This window comes from Sinocyclocheilus rhinocerous, unplaced genomic scaffold (assembly GCF_001515625.1).
Source record: "Sinocyclocheilus rhinocerous isolate Xijiao unplaced genomic scaffold, SAMN03320098_v1.1 scaffold2773, whole genome shotgun sequence".
Classification (NCBI taxonomy): Eukaryota; Metazoa; Chordata; class Actinopteri; order Cypriniformes; family Cyprinidae; genus Sinocyclocheilus; species Sinocyclocheilus rhinocerous.
In genome coordinates, this window is record NW_015663019.1 from 448,930 (window position 1) to 466,382 (window position 17,453).

The 17,453-nt window shown below is 42.2% G+C and overlaps 1 protein-coding gene across 1 annotated transcript in view; it reads right to left on the bottom strand.

Moving 5' to 3' along the window:
* Positions 1-1,626: 1,626 nt before the first annotated feature.
* Positions 1,627-17,453, bottom strand: part of dnajc13 (DnaJ heat shock protein family (Hsp40) member C13) — a 38,087-nt gene continuing 22,260 nt past the window's right edge. The window contains exons 23-53 of the mRNA XM_016539024.1: positions 16,953-17,056; positions 16,714-16,873; positions 16,527-16,589; positions 16,317-16,418; positions 15,593-15,697; positions 15,317-15,519; positions 14,814-14,898; positions 14,576-14,730; positions 14,414-14,459; positions 13,376-13,530; positions 13,231-13,240; positions 12,895-13,010; positions 12,516-12,594; positions 12,300-12,435; positions 12,039-12,223; positions 11,874-11,948; positions 11,663-11,782; positions 10,494-10,653; positions 9,915-10,157; positions 9,751-9,842; positions 9,567-9,666; positions 8,879-8,953; positions 8,584-8,696; positions 8,285-8,454; positions 8,159-8,201; positions 7,452-7,625; positions 7,195-7,374; positions 6,962-7,102; positions 6,329-6,472; positions 6,145-6,244; positions 1,627-1,743 (exon numbers count right to left, since the gene is read on the bottom strand). Coding sequence (XP_016394510.1) covers positions 1,649-1,743; positions 6,145-6,244; positions 6,329-6,472; positions 6,962-7,102; positions 7,195-7,374; positions 7,452-7,625; positions 8,159-8,201; positions 8,285-8,454; positions 8,584-8,696; positions 8,879-8,953; positions 9,567-9,666; positions 9,751-9,842; positions 9,915-10,157; positions 10,494-10,653; positions 11,663-11,782; positions 11,874-11,948; positions 12,039-12,223; positions 12,300-12,435; positions 12,516-12,594; positions 12,895-13,010; positions 13,231-13,240; positions 13,376-13,530; positions 14,414-14,459; positions 14,576-14,730; positions 14,814-14,898; positions 15,317-15,519; positions 15,593-15,697; positions 16,317-16,418; positions 16,527-16,589; positions 16,714-16,873; positions 16,953-17,056 — 3,729 coding nt within the window. The 3' untranslated portion in view covers positions 1,627-1,648. The remainder of the gene's footprint in view (positions 1,744-6,144; positions 6,245-6,328; positions 6,473-6,961; positions 7,103-7,194; positions 7,375-7,451; positions 7,626-8,158; positions 8,202-8,284; positions 8,455-8,583; positions 8,697-8,878; positions 8,954-9,566; positions 9,667-9,750; positions 9,843-9,914; positions 10,158-10,493; positions 10,654-11,662; positions 11,783-11,873; positions 11,949-12,038; positions 12,224-12,299; positions 12,436-12,515; positions 12,595-12,894; positions 13,011-13,230; positions 13,241-13,375; positions 13,531-14,413; positions 14,460-14,575; positions 14,731-14,813; positions 14,899-15,316; positions 15,520-15,592; positions 15,698-16,316; positions 16,419-16,526; positions 16,590-16,713; positions 16,874-16,952; positions 17,057-17,453) is intronic.

A 17,453-nucleotide genomic window follows, 5' to 3' on the forward strand; every position in this document is an offset into this window, starting at 1 on the left:
GACACAGACACACTCACACACACACATACACTCACACACACACACATACACTCACACACACACATACACTCACACACATACACTCACACACATACACACACACACACACCACATACACTCACTCACACACACACACACACACTCACACACACTCACACACACTCTACTGAGCAACACAACACTAAAGACAGACAGACGCTCTGCTCTGATGTTCCGGCTGATGGTTCCACACTGACTTCTGACACAAAACTGACCACTGAATGTTAGCTTGTGTGGATTAATACAGGCTTCTGGAAAATAATGCATCATGCTGGTTAGTTAGTTTAGGTACAGTAAAGATGTAGATATGTCTCCCTCGTGTGGACACGCATGAATGCATGAACCCTGACCATCACACTCTTTTATCCACCTGATTTTTAATGTAAGAGCAGATGTGTTTAAACTGAATGTGCGAGTCGTCCAGTTATTTATCTCTACAAAAAACAATCCGTTCTGCTGCTTGATGTTGTAAACTGGTAATCATAAACACTGGTTAAACGGGTTTAGTGCACTATGTTTTTTTCTTTTTCTTTAAGTTTGGCAAATGAATGCAAAAGGATTGCAATATATTTTTCCATTACTGTATCAAATAAGCTGAACACAATGTCTAGATAAATATATATATATATATATATATATTCACACACAACAGCATGAGAGAACCAAACCTGTCCTGATCTCGTGTTTCTCAGTGGTCTGGGGAAAATGAGATTCATTCTTCCTTATCATATAAAGTGCATCAAAAAGAAAAACAAAAAGCCAACAGCTGTGGATTCCCTTTTATTCTTAAAATTTTATGTACAAGTGCAACTGATTTACTTTTTATTAATGTACATTCAATATAGAAAGTTTATGTACGCATATTACATTTAACATTTCACAATTGCACTAGTGTTTCACATACATTTGTAATCAGTCAGTACAATTTGTTCTTTCAGACGCTCGTTTTCAGTTGGTCTTTATTTATTCAGGTATAAATAGTCGAGTGCTTTCTGGGGAAGGAAGGTTTTTGTCGGTTTACAGGACGATGAGACGAGAGACAAACCAGGACAGATTTCAAGCAGTGCGGCACAAATTCATGATCAATAATCACAGTTCGACAGGTTCCTTCTCAAGCTTCTCTTTCCTTCTGATAGCAAGCACTTACTCGAGGACTTCAGAATAAAAATAAGAACAGAGAGATGCATGAAGCATTTAATAAAATGGAAAGCGTGTTGAGACGGGGACAGATATAAGTCCAGACATGAGCTGAATGTGAGACGCAGGAAGACGAAGAGACAGGAAAAGACAACGAATCAGAGCCAAACATGGCCGCCATTCATCAGCTCACCGAAACGAAGACAAACGCATAAAAATATCTCAATACAAAAGTAAACTATTTTACTCTCCATGGAAAGAAATGATTTACGAGATGTGACTGGATATAAAATGAAAGAGGAAGTGTTAAAACGCAGGAGTCAGTGAAGTGCTGTGTGGGAGGATGATGAACGCTCTCTCTCTCTGTCTGTCTGTCACTCCATCTTCTCTGCTCAGGATCAGGATCAGGATCAGGATCAGGATGGCGGCGCTCCGGAGAGCGGTCTGTCTGTGTCCGGGTTTGTCTGGTGTTTCATGAGTCTCCGGTGTCGTTGTCTACGGGCGGCGGGACACTCGGCATGACTGTAGAGCCGCTGCCTGCTGTCAGATAACCTGCCACTCCTGGACCTGAACACCACACACACCACACACCATCATCATCAGCAGCAGCAGCATCATCATCACACACATCATCATCATCACACACCACACACCATCATCATCAGCATCATCATCACACACACCATCATCATCACCATCACACACCATCATCACACACACCACACACCAACATCATCAGCACCATCATCACACACACACACCATCATCATCATCACACACATCACACAGCATCATCACCATCATCATCACACATCACACACCATCATCATCACACAGCATCATCATCACCATCACACACCATCATCACACACCACACAGCATCATCACACACACCATCATCATCATCACACAGCATCATCACCATCATCACCATCACACACCATCATCATCACCATCACACACCATCATCATCATCACCATCACACACCATCATCATCACACACCATCATCATCATCACCATCATCACCATCACACACCATCATCATCACCATCATCACACACCATCATCACACACCATCATCATCACCATCACACACCATCATCACACACCACACAGCATCATCACCATCATCATCATCATCATCACACACACCATTATCATCATCACACACATCACACAGCATCATCATCACAATCATCACCACCACCATCATCACCATCACACACCATCATCACCATCATCATCATCATCACACACACCACACACCAACATCATCTGCACCATCATCATCACACACACACACCATCATCATATACATCACACAGCATCATCACCATCATCACCATCACACACCATCATCATCATCACACACCATCACCATCACACACACCATCATCATCACACACATCACACAGCATCATCACCATCATCACACAGCATCATCATCACCATCATCACACACACCATCATCATCATCATCACACAGCATCATCATCATCATCATCATCATCACCATCACACACCATCACCATCACACACCACCATCATCACACATCACACACCATCATCATCATCATCACCATCATCATCATCACCATCACACACCATCATCATCACACATATCACACAGCATCATCACTACCATCATCATCACACACCATCATCATCACCATCACCATCACACACCATCATCACACACCACACAGCATCATCACCATCATCACACACACCATCATCATCACACACATCACACAGCATCATCATCACCATCATACACCATCATCATCATCACCATCACACACCATCATCATCATCACCATCACACACCATCATCATCACACATCACACACCATCATCATCACACACACACCATCATCATTATCACACACATCATCATCATCATCACCATCATCATCATCACATCACACACCATCATCATCATCACCATCACACACCATCATCATCACCATCATCATCACACATCACACACCATCATCATCACACACACACCATCATCATCATCACACACATCACACAGCATCATCATCACCATCATCATCACACATCACACACCATCAGCATTTCACGATTATCAGTAGAGATGCACCGATCGGCCGGCCAGGGATCAGAATTAAGACAGAATTAGACGCTCACATCCGCATGTAAACATGTCGTCGGTGTGGAAGTTCTTCACTGTGAGTGAAGACGACACCAAGTTCGCAGTTTGTAATACATGAAGGGCCGAAGTAAACCGTGGGGAACCACAGGGCTCGATTAACGCTCGTCTGGGACTAGATTATTTTTTTAAAGGGGCAAGTGAGAGAGAAATGTACTTGCCTGACCGGACAAGAAGCCTGATTAAAACGTCCATAACTAAAAACAAAACAACAAACAAAAACAAAAAAAACAGGGAAGCACCAAAAATTTTCACGTGAGAATGATTGTGATTTTACTGCATTCAGTGTAAATGGAGACTGATGATGTATTTATATCGTGCCAGAAGAGGCTCTGAGTGAGAGGGAGACGTCCAGAAATCAAATCAAAAGAGCGCAACAGCACTCACAGAAAGTTATAGATGAAAAAAAAAAAAAGATATTTATAATATATGATATAGGTAAGCAACATTACACGACCAAGATGTTTCCCAGAATATCAGCATGATTTCAATGTGACACTGATTTTATACAATAGTCATTCAATAAACAAGAAGTTAAAATTAAGTGACAATATTGACTGTTTTTGCTCCAGTTCGCTGATGAAAATAGCTCCAAAGCCACAGCAGAACTGTTTTGTGTCTCCAAGTAACAAAATGCTGTTTCGTTACTGAATCAATCTGCGTTTTTGAACGAATCGAGTGAGTCAATGATTCAGTGATCCATTCATAAAGAGTCACTTGCCTCGTTTCTGAATGAATCAGCCATCTGAACGAATCGGTTGAATGAATGACTCAATGACTCACTCATTAAAAGTGAGAGAAAATGCCGCCTCCTATTGGTGCTTTGGTTTCATATTTAAAAGTATCATTGCATTTTTCCCAACATTTATTTGTTTGTTAAAAAAATTATTTAAAACATTAATCTTATACAATTATGCATTTGGAATGTTGCGGTGTAAATGCATTTAAGGCAGCTCAGCTTCATCAAACAGTCTGTAAACACATCTAATGCCACTTCAGATGCAGCTTCTGTGTTTCCTCTGCAGTGGAAAGATGGAGTTTGTTCATACCGATTTGATTTGAATGGTAACAAATATACAGTTTCTTATTTTACCTGAATTCATTGAAACAATGTAAGAATTTGATGTGAAAGATGATACATTTAATAAGGTTAGGGGGGAAAAAAATGACCATTTATAAACACAGTGGGAAATTACATCTGTTTTGTTACATACAGCAACTCATTTTTACCTCTTTCCAGTCACAGAGCACTTTATTTTGAGAGAACATCTGTAACTTAGTCCAGAATGGGGGAATTGTAATGTTTAATATTTTCTTTTATGATGTAAATTTTTTTTTTTGCATTGAAAAAAGTAGATTTTTGTTTGTGTATGCTGTCAATTATAGTTCTTAGAAAGAAAATCTGAATCAGCAAAAATCAGTATAGGCAGGTCAGGAATCGGCCAAGAAAATTGCAATCGGTGCATCTCTAATTATAAGTGCTTCTCATTACAAGTTTGTGACGATGTTTGGCGTGTGTTTCATTCCCAAATGCATGTTAAAGCGACTCGATCTCATCACAGGTGCAGATGGAGTGGATCATTCACTGTGAGCCGAGATGCTCTGAGACGCTAAAAACACCGGCGGATCATGAGCTGCTCACGTGTAAATGAACACAGTGACACGATTCACTGAAACACAGCGCAGATATTTAGTTTATCAAATTGCAGGCTTTGCCATAATCCATATCACGATTTCAGTTTTATTTTGATTAATCATGTAGCTTTAGTAAATGATGACATTTTCCATTTGGAACTTCACAGATGTGGATGAAATGTTCTACTGATATCTGGCTGTGAACGTGACCTTCAATGGAAAACACTCATTACAGCTAAAGCAGCATCAGCGCTACACGTGAAGAGTGGAAACACAGATGGAAATAAGTATGAAATGAAGCAGAAAGAGAGATGAAGCCATCAGAGGAGAGTCTACCTGCTTTACAGTAATAAAGAAGAGGCTGGGAAAAACCAAGTGAGCTACTAAAGCCCACTGCGCAGCGGACTGCTGCCCGCCAGGAGAGACGGAGTGGACACACCTGAGGAGAGAGAGAGTGAGGAAAAGAAGAGCGCAGAGAAAGAGAGAGGAAGCAAGCAGACATCAGAACCAGCAGATGCAGAAACCGCAGCAGAAAGACCAGACATTGAGCAGCTCATATCAGACCAGTTACAGTCAGTACAGGTTAGTACGGGTCAGTATGAGTAAGTACGGGTTAGTAGTCAGTACGGGTTAGTACGGGTCAGTAGTTAGTCAGTATGGGTCAGTACGAGTAAGTACGGGTCAGTAGTAGGGATATGCCGGTATCAAATTTTCATGTTGCGATTAATTGCTAGTGCTTTTATTACGGTATACGGTATTATCACGATATTGAAATTAAGTTTAAAAAAAAATGCTGTCATAATACAGTATAACAGGTTTAATAACTTTTTTCTTATAACAAAAAAGTATGGGTCAGTACGGGTTAGCACGGGTCAGTAGTCAGTACGGGTCAGTAGTCAGCACAGGTTAGTACGGGTCAGTAATCAGTATAGGTCAGTACGGGTCAGTATGAGTAAGTACGGGTTAGTAGTCAGTACGGGTTAGTACGGGTTAGCACGGGTCAGTGTCAGTATGGGTCAGTAGTCAGTACGGGTCAGTAGTCAGTATGGGTCAGTACGGGTCAGTGGTCAGTACGAGTCAGTATGGGTTAGTACGGGTCAGTAGTCAGTACGGGACTGCTCATCCCTCACATGAGACGCTGTGTGCTGGACTCACCCGTCAGGTAACCTGCGGTCTGGGAGTCGGAGATGAAGAGGTCGTGTTTCTGGTCTTTGAAGGCACTCCACACAGTGGAACGAGAGAGGATCTCATTCACCTGAAACAAACCACACACACGTCATTTCAGATCACTGACTTCAGTTCCAGAGGGTTCTACTGCGCTGCTGGACGAGGATGATACCTGTTCTCCGAACTGCAGGCTGCGGGTCATGGATTTGAGCGCTTTGACAATCTGAGCTTTGGTTGCTGATGGGTTTTCAAGAGTCTCCAACCCGACTCCCTCCAACAGCTTCAGCAGGTACGGCACCAGATCCACCCGAAGAGCCTGAACACCAGAGAACATTCAATTACAATGAATCTATTAATAATAATAATAACAAATGTTAAGAAATGAATATTTTATTCAGCAAAGATGCATCAAATTGATCAAAACATTCAGTGAAAACTTTTTTTTAATAAAAAAAAATTATATTTCAAATAAATGATGTTCTTTTGAATATATATTCAAAGAATCCTAAAAAAAATAAAATGTATCAGAAAAATGTATTTCTGAAGCATCATGTGACACTGAAGACTGGAGTAATGATGCTGAAAATTCAGCTTTGATCACAGAAATAAATTACAGTTTAACAGAGATTCACATAGAAAACAGCTGTTTTAAACTGTAATAATATTTCACATTTTTACTGTTTTTACTGTACTTTTAAACAAATAAATGCAGCCTTGGTAAAAAAAAATCCTAACTCTTGCCAACCACAAACTTTTGAATAGTAGTGTATAAATTAATAAAAAAATGCTCTAGTGTGTGCGTCACCTGTGCGACCAGTTCGGTCTGCTCTCGCTGGAACATGCGGTTCAGAGCTTCACAGGCCAGTCCTGCCATATCAGCCCTGAGCTTCATCCCCGTCATCAGCGGGCCGATGGTGTCTAACGCTGCCATGGAGCGCACACACAGCTGCAAGACAAACGACAGCAGCACGGCTCAGCCATCATCAAACCACACTCAGATTCACCGCATCACATGCAGAGGGTGTGTTTGAGCTCTACCTCGTTGTCTGAGAGCACGTGGATGAGTCGGATGGCACTCTTGGGCACGGCGTTGTTCTTGTGGTTGAGCGCGGTCAGGACACGAGGCAGATGACCGAGAGGAGGAACCTGATCAGCCAGCTGCGTCTGCGTGCTGAAGAGACACACGGCTGCGGTGCTCACCGTCTCCAGAGCCTCACCCTGATGACAGGAGAACACCACATCCATACAGACGGCCACTCATATCAATCCTGTGTGTCTGCTGCAGTCACACTCACGTTCGGGTTATTCTTCTCCAGCAGTGCGGTCAGAGTGTCCATCAACGACACCAGGAACTCTCTGGGCTTCCGTAAAACCCAGCCGGGCTGAGAGATGAAGATCCGCAGGAACACCCCGCCGACCTCCAGCTCGCCCTGACCCGCTCCGTAGGCCACCGAGAAATCATCCGGCAGCTGCAGAAACACACACATTCACTCAGCAAGAACAGAGAAGAAAACGATTTATATTCCAAATAAATGCTGTTCTTCTGAGCTTTCTATTAATCTGTGAATCCTGAAAAATAAAATGCATCACAGTTTCCACAAAAATATTGTGCAGCACAACTGTTTTCAACATTTATAATAATCAGAAATGTTTGTTGAGCAGCAAATCAGCATATTAGAATGATTTCTGAAGATCATGTGACACTGAAGACTGGAGTAATGATGCTGAAAATACAGCTGCGCATCACAGAAATAAATTACAGTTTAACAGAGTGACACTGAAGACTGGAGTAATGATGCTGAAAATACAGCTGCGCATCACAGAAATGCATTACAGTTTAACAGATATTCACATAGAAAACAGCTGTTTGAAACTGTAATAATATTTCACAGTTTTACTGTACTTTTGGTCAAATAAATGCAGAAAAATCTCATCGAACTCTTAATTTTGAGCAGTAAGACTGTAAATCTAAACTGGAAGCCCTAATTCAGCTCCATCTCACCTTCCAGCTGACGTCAGGATTGTCCTTCTGCTGCTTGAAGTGCCTGTGGGAACAGAAGCAGAGTGAGTGAGCAGGAGAACCGAGGAGAGGGAAGAGGAAGGACTGATCTGAGGTCAGAGGACTCACTCCAGCATCATCTCTCTGACGCTGGTGGAGACGGTCTCTCTCGAGCTGTCGTTCCAGATCAGCTCGGGGTTCTCGTGCGTTCCCTCGAATATGTGCACCGCCGCCTCGGGGTTATCACGCATGGCGTCCATGAACACGGCCGGCAGGAAGCGCATCAGCGTCAGACGCACCTGAGAGAGACAGAAACACAGGTGATCGAGTGATAAAACACATGCAGTAGTGCTGGCAATGTAATAGAAAACACTGTCCGTTTAACTCAAAACAACGATCCGATACGGGAGAAACTGAAGGGCTCTTACCTTGGGCCCCACCAGCTTGTCCGAGGTCATCTTGGAGAAGAGCTCAGCCGTCTGCGTGCGCACCTGAGGATGGGTGGAGTTACAGAACAGATCCAGCAGGTAGATCAGCGCACCTGAGAGACAGACAGAGGTCAGAGGAGACGGACACAAACAGCTGCGTCTGCTCTAAGATCAGCTAAACCAGAGCATCACTGAAGACGTGTCCACACCCACACACACACGCGCACGGTCACGCACACACACACGCTCACGCACACGAACACGTACACGCTCACGCTCACGCACACGCACACACCTCTGTTCATGGCCTCAGTGATGATCTTGGTGTTGGAGGTCAGAGCGTAAAGCGTCTCCAGCACCAGCTGACGGCCTGCGGACGCCAGAGACACGAGCGTTAGACCAGAGGAGGGAAAAACACTGGAACCTTCAATACTATCAATAATGTTGACATTTGCATACGAGAAATCAGGGCTTTTTACAGGCATTTTATAAATATAAATAATAACAATTAGCTCTTTATTATGGATTTTATGCCCAACTGAATTATTAAAGTCAGGCCAAATGTATTTATAAAGCACTTACAGCATTTCAAAGTGCATATTAAATTAAAATAGATAAAACACATAAAAGCAGTGTAGTTGTCTTAAAATAATATAGCGAATATTATGAACGTTAATAACAATGAAAGAATATGTACAGATAAAAATCCATAAGTTGAAATATTTTAATGCCACTGTAAAAAATACTGCATTCACAGAGATGTGTGAGTGTGTGTGCGTGTGTGTGTGTGTTTTTATTAAATATTCTGATATATATATATAGCATTACCATTAATAACATTTATTTTAAGTAACGAAATCATATATTTTTAATTTTTTTAATTTTAGTTCCTGTGTTTTAGTTAACTGCAGTAACCCTGCAACACAGCAGTCCCTGTGAGGATCCATCTGTTCTGAACGCATGTTATGTTTCATTAGTCTTACTGGAGGGTAAGGAGTGCAGCAGCACCAGCAGATTGGGCAGAACCAGAGACTCAGCGATGTTGACCACACAGTCCTGGTTTGATGTGACCGTGTTCACCACCTACAGCAAACCACACAGTGTTAACAGAGATGATGTTCCAATGTGAGTGAAGTATGAAGCACAGACTTCTGGTTTCTAATGCACCTCTAAAGCCAGCTGCTGGACTCTTCCGGCGCCGTGGACCCTCAGCAGAGAGAAGAGCAGCTTGAAGTGACAGATGCACTCCGTCTCAGAGCCTGCGACACACACACACACATCACTAACCAGCCTCTACACACACACGCATCAGTCTGCAGTGTTTCAGGCACCTGGGTTGTTCTTGATGACGTTGCGGAGAGCTTCCAGCGCCATCTCGGCCCAGCGCAGTCTCGGAGCGTGCTGCTGCGACTCCACTTTATTAGTCTGCGTCATCGCCAGCAGCGTGTGCAGATACTGAGCCTGAGAGCCCACATAGTCCAAGAGACTCGACGCAAACGCCTTTGGATACTGAGAAACACACACAGACCAGTGTTTAACAGCTGTCAGACACTCTACATTTAAAGAAATGAATACTTCATTCATCAAGGACACATTAAACGGATCAAAAGTGAGAGTAAAGACATTTATAATGTGACAAAAGATTTCTATCTCAAATAAATGCTGTTCTTCTGAACTTTCTATTCATCTGTGAATCCTGAAAAATGTATCAAATGTATCACAGTTTCCACAAAAACATTGTGCAGCACAACTGTTTTCAACATTGATAATAATCAGAAATGTTTGTTGAGCAGCAAATCAGCATATTAGAATGATTTCTGAAGATCATGTGACACTGAAGACTGGAGTAATGATGCTGAAAATACAGCTGCGCATCACAGAAATACATTACAGTTTAACAGAGATTCAGCTGGCCTGGACGCCGCTCTCCTCCAGCGTGTAGTCGTAGCTGAAGAGCGTGAAGAGCAGGTGCCACAGAACTCCAGCCTGGTACAGGTGCGTCTGCAGGAAGAAGTCCACCGCGAAGGAGCTGACGCACTCCACCGCCAGAGACGCCAAGCGCGGCAGACCCTGAGACACGGCAAACAGAAACACTCTGAGACTCGGTGTATGAAAACATCACTTATCCACACAAACAATACAACACAACTCTCTCACTAGTCTATCCAGACCATTAACTGGACAAATGACTCGTTAACAGGTTCAGGTTAGTTGCTAGTATTTATGCATAATTTACTGTTATTACTATAGATAGTACATGTAACACGTGTAACAAAGACATTGTAAAGCGTTAAAATAAAATGTAATAAAACATTTATAATAAATTAATACATTTTATTTATATAATTTATAAAATATATAATAAATAATATGTGACCCTGGAGCACAAAACCAGTCATAAGGGTCAATTTTTCGAAATTGAGATTTATACATCATCTGAAAGCTGAATAAATAATCTTTCCATTGATGCATGGTTTGTTAGGATAGGACAATATTTGGCTGAGATACAACTATTTGTAAATCTGGAATCTGAAGGTGCAAAAAAATCTAAATATTGAGAAAATCATCTTTAAAGTTGTTCAAATGAAGTTCTTAGCAATGTATATTACTAATCAAAAAATAAGTTTTAATATATTTACAGTAGGGAATTTACAAAATATCTTCATGGAACATGATCTTTACTTAATATCCTAATGATGGCATAAAAGATAAATAATAAGATAATTTTGACCCATACAATGTATTGTTGGCTATTGCTACAAATATACCCCAGCGACTTAACACTGCTTTTGTGCTCCAGGGACACATATACAATTTGTAATAATTATAGCAATAAAACAATTACATTTTTGATGGAAAAAAATCTTGATTAAAATTTTAAGTGATCTTTACTATAATATTTCCTATACCTTAATAAAAAGAGTACAATATGACACTTTTAAGGGCCAGTGTCTGTAAAGTTGTATACCTCATTAAATTATACAGAAAGAGGTTTTCTAGTTGAGATGCAGAGCTGTGTCCTGCTCTCTGACAGTGGACAGGAGTCAGATTTGTGTAAGAAAGCGATGTGTGTTCTTACCTTGCTGTAGTAGAGAATGTGACAAACATCTCTAATAATGTTGGGAAGCTCGACTATCTTCTCTCTGCACTCCTCGAACTGAGCAGCGACGCTATAGCACCTACAGACGTGCCCGCACACCTGAAGAACACCCACAATACACACAAAATCACACTCGGAGCTCACTGTATTCACTCTTTACTCGTGTGGCTGTGCTGATGTGCTGATGTACCTGCACTGCCATGTCCTCCGGTCTGCTGGAGGCGGTGAGCACAGACACGCAGCGAGACAGAGCCTCCATCAGCACCTGACACACAACACACAAGCCTCATCAACACTCAGCAGACAGTGAAGAGCCACAGTGTGACTGCTGCTGGTAATGTCAACACATGCAGACCTCGATGCCGTTCTCCCGCCGCAGCTCCTCCGCATTCAGCGCTGAACAGTTGACGGTGTGGAAGGCCAGCTCAGCAGCAGCCGGTAACAGAGCCGAGGTCTTGGAGAACAGCTGCCCGTCACCCGTTTCCATGGTGATGGTCTTAATTAGCATGGGGTAGCCGGCGTATTTATACGGCTCCAGTTCTGAGGAGAGAGAGAAGGAGATCAGTCTCTGAGCGTCTGGAGATCAGGAGCTGTGTCTGAGAGGAGCGTGTCGAACCCTGCTTGTGTCTGTTGAACAGGATGCTCTGGGCTTTGAGGATCAGGATGATGTTCTCTGGGTCAGGACCGTCCACAATACGGGCCGATTTGGTGCACAGGAACTCGTAGGCTTTGTTGACTTTCTCAAACATGTCCTGAATACACACACAGCACGCTTGGTTATAGTTTAGAATTCATTCACTGATAATGACACTCAATGAACTGTTGTACATACCCTGCCATCCGGATTTTTGTCTGGATGGTATTTTTGGGCCAATCTGAAGTAAGCTTTCCTTATTTTACTCTCTTCATGCCTTTAAAAAAAGCAACAAAGATTACAATCAATAATCACTACTCTCAGATGTTATAGTGTCACATGAGAAGCTGTCAGAACGAGAGATGTGTATTCTCTCTGCATGCAAAAAGAGGTTAAGCAATCAAAAAAATTAGTAATATACATATAAAAGTCTTAAAGGTACAGTAGCAAAACAAGGTTTTTTTAATTCTCAAGGGTCAGAATGTGATGAAAGGGTCAAGTGAAACTAAACAATGACTGGTTTTGGCACTAAGAAGTGCAAAAAAATAAAGTACTACAAAAGAGAAAAGAGACTCACTGTCCCTGTCCTTTAGGGAGGTTCAGCACTTCATAGGCGTCATCCACAGACATGGAGGGCGGCTTCTTCTCCACCTCTCTCTTCCAGGCGTCCAGAGTGTCCTTCAGCAGCTTCACCTGCAGAGGGCAGACAGTCACAGAAGGCCTTCAACTAACAAATATTTAAAAAATATATTTTTTTATAAATTGAAACCTTAATTTAGTTTTTTTTAGTGTAGCATTCATAAACACAATTTCAATGGTACAAAACACATAAGAACCAAAGTTGGCACACCACAGCTCCAAAAGTAGAAAAATATTTATGTTCTCACCACTTTTGGAGCTGAGGTGTGCCAACTTTGATTCTCCTGTTTGAAATGTTTTGTGGTTGAGCACATTGAGCTTTTGGCCTTTTTTGCTTTTTCAAAACACATAAGAACCATAAAGAGATGCAGAGAAATGGCAAAGAAGGCCTCTAGAGCCTCGAGGAACGAGAAGCTGACCTCATCTCACTGCTCCAGATGGCTTCAGGCGTGTCAAACTCTCCCAAGAATATCTCGGAGAAGCGCTTGGCCTCGTAGTTCTCCAGGTAACACACCATGGCCTCCGGCAGCATCGAGCCCAACACGCTCCTCTGAACGATGTCCTGACCTTTAGCCTGCGGGTCAAACACAGACAACACAGATCAAACCTGCTCAGATTTACTGTGCTATTCATCTACAGATGCACATATCTGCAGCTTTACCTCCTCTGATTTAAAGGCCTGCTTCAGGTGAGTGTATTTCAAGAACCTACAGAGAAGAACATATTTATGCATATGACAAGTTATCAAAAACATAAATGGCATTTCTCGGAGAACACATTATGAGGAGTTCAGTTCTCATGGCCTGAGATGCAGGGAGAGTACCGTGCCACGGGCAGCACATTGGAGCCGGTGTACATCATGATGAAGAAGAAGACTCCGGTGAGGTAGAGCCGCTGCAGGTTAGGGTTGTCCTGCATCACCAGGTACAGCAGGTTAGCTACTTTCTCCACCAGGATGGGGTCAAAGGTCAAGAGCAGCTGAAGGACAGGAGAAGGAACACTGGAGTGCAGACGAGGACTGAAGTCTGCTAGATGAGCGGCGATCTTCTCGATCATCAGACGCCTGTCAACACACTCCACAATCAACCAGGCTTCTGTGCTAACTTACCTCAGGCTTAGAGTAAACCATAACATGTTTGTTACATGGAATAAAATAAATGTTAACTGAAATAAAAAAAATAATTTTTTTTTATTTTATTTCAGCTGGTTAACAAGGCAACATTTCTCATTTTCATTTAGTTTAACGTGATGTACTAAACTAATTAAAACTGAAATAAAAATAAAACTATATAGACATTTGAAAACAATAAAAACTTGAAAGCAAAAATATAAAAATATAAATCTAATTCAATATATTGAATTAAATATGACCTTTAGCCTGCGGGTCAAACACATGCTCAGATTTACCGTGTCATCCGTGTTTAACTGCACTGTGTGAGACGTCAGATCTGCTTTACCTCCTCTGATTTAAAGGCCTGCTTCAGGTGAGTGTATTTCAAGAACCTAGAGAGAAGAACATATTTATGCATATGACAAGTTATCAAAAACATAAATGGCATTTCTCGGAGAACACATTATGAGGAGTTCAGTTCTCATGGCCTGAGATGCAGGGAGAGTACCGTGCCACGGGCAGCACATTGGAGCCGGTGTACATCATGATGAAGAAGAAGACTCCGGTGAGGTAGAGCCGCTGCAGGTTAGGGTTGTCCTGCATCACCAGGTACAGCAGGTTAGCTACTTTCTCCACCAGGATGGGGTCAAAGGTCAAGAGCAGCTGAAGGACAGGAGAATGAACATGCGATGTCAGCAGGCTTTAGAAACAGTGCTTTAGAGGAACACAGAGCTAGTGATGTGTACCTGGACGATGTGCGGCAGGCAGGTGCTGTCGCTGATGAGTCTCTTCACCTTTGGTAAAGGCCTGATAATAGCATTATCTTGGTCCCTAAACACACAGACACAGCGGGCATTATTATTTAGAAAAAAATGCATTTTAAACATTTCAACACATGAACATGTCTGATTGTCTTTGCATTGCTTAGGAAATTATCAAACGATTCTACTTATTCTTCAGCAGGAACATCAGTTTTCTCACACTTTTGCAATCATTTTTTGCCACTTGTAATATTTTGTTATTTAACACAATGGCATTTATATGGAAGCTTTTTCATCTCACAATTCTGACTTTTTTTTCTTGCAAAAAAAAGAAAAAAAAAGAAACAGAATTGTGAGTTGAGTTTGTATCTAACAAATCTGACTTTTTTCTCAGAATTGCAAGAGAAATGTCAGATTCATGAGATGAAATCCTACTGTGTGTGGTGTGTGAGTGCGGCTCTGAAGCAGCTGTGAGAGCGAGGCTGTACCGGCTGGGGAAGTAGGAGCACATGGTGATGAGCATGTTGAGGATGAGCGTGGCCAGATCCGTCTCGTTCATCACGGCCTGTCCTGCGGCCAGCAGACTCCACTTCAGCTGTGGGATAGCCTGCAGCGGCCGCCAGCCGTCCATGCCCTGAGCCCAGCAGCGTGTCTTAGCCGTCAGCGTCCCGGCGCTCCAGAACTCCTGCATCTGAGCACACAGAAGAAGAGCTTCAAGCCTGCATCACCTGCACATGCTCCAGCTGCGGTGTGAACACACTCACCTCCTCAAAGCCGAAAGGCCCTCGCCTCTCTTTATCTGCGTTCCCGAAGTACCACTCCTTCTCGCTCTCACGCTTCATGTCCGGAGAAGCCTCCAACACATTACTCTGAAAACAACACACAGACCCATGAACAGAGACTTTAACACCAGGACATTAAAGGGTTATGTTAAAGGGACATTAACAAGTGACATTACACACATCATAAACATACCACGGTTTAAAAAATGTTCTCTTCTGATCATCAAGGCTGCATTTATTTGATCAAAAATGCAGTAAAAACAGTGAAATATTATTACAGTGTAAAACAGCTGTTTTCTCTGTGAATCTCTGTTAAACTGTAATGTATTTCTGTGATGCGCAGCTGTATTTTCAGCATCATTACTCCAGTCTTCAGTGTCACATGATCTTCAGAAATCATTCTAATATGCTGATTTGCTGCTCAACAAACATTTCTGATTATTATCAATGTTGAACACAGTTGTGCTGCACAATATTTTTGTGGAAACCGTGATGCATTTTATTTTTCAGGATTCACAGATGAACAGAAAGTTCAGAAGAACAGCATTTATTCGAAACAGAAATCTTTTGTAACATTATAAATATCTTCACTGTCACTTTTGATCCATTTAATGCGTCCTTGATGAATAAAAGTGTTAATTTTTATTTATTTTTTAACACCTCTTTTGCCTCCAGACTTGTGAGCAGCAGTGTATTTTAGCAGTACCTGCAGTGGGACAGTGGCTCTGTTGGTGTGAAGGTGAGCGAGGGTGAGCAGATCCACTAGTATACGCACTCCGTTAGAGTCCATCACATCCTTCACATTTTTCTGTCAGAACAGAAATAGCAAAATACTGAACTTCTGATAAACTGTTTCCACGACACAGGAGCTCTGAGGTTTATTAGCAGCTTTGGGACGATGTGACGCGTCACTCACCTTGTTGAGAATGAGTTTGTTGAGGAAGAGGATGAGTCTGTCTCTCTCCAGCTTGTCTGTACACTGGAGATGAGCAAAAACACGAGATTAAAACGGTCTGATTCTAGTGGCGTATGATTATGACACATCACTGAAGTGAACTGCAGCAGCACTGTAACTTCAGTGCGATCTAGCGCTGGACACTGACCCGGTCCAGCATGCCCATGATGTACTTGGTGTCAGCAAACGGTCCGATCTCCTCGCAGCACTTCCCGTAGACGATGGTGAGCGCCTGCAGACACAAACACTTCATGGCCACTTTAGGAGTCAGCAGGAAGCGATGGTAGAGCTCGTTAAAGAACTCGTACCTAGAGAACAACACAGACGGATGATCAGGATACTGCTAACGAGATGCACACGGTTCAGCGTCTGTGTTCAGAAACCTACGATCTCTTGATGGCTCCAGACTCCTCGCTCTCATCCTCCTCCAGCAGCAGACGCAGGTAATAATCCCCGATCTTGATCTCGTCAGAGAGGCACTCGTACTTCACCTGAACACAATTCAACAGGCTTTTATTTTCAGACGTTTTATGAATGATCCGTTCTAGCGGTGCTTTACATGCTATAAACTAGCGTTGTCAAAAATACTGAACTTTGAAATAAAGCTGTTTTTCAATACTTACATTATTTGTTTTATGAATTTTCTGTCTTAAAGTTTTATTATTATTATTATATTCAAATTGCTTGGCTTCTGTTCGACTGAGACACTGTCACAACAAAAATCACACCAGACTGGCTAAACTTTAGAATCTATAAAAATGAATGATTTTTATGCCCTTAACGGTTTTTCCCCATGACACTGTACACTCAACATATCGCATCAGAGTCAGACGTTCCAGTATTGTGACAGCACTGCTCTACTCAGACTCCTGTAGGGTTTCTCCAGTG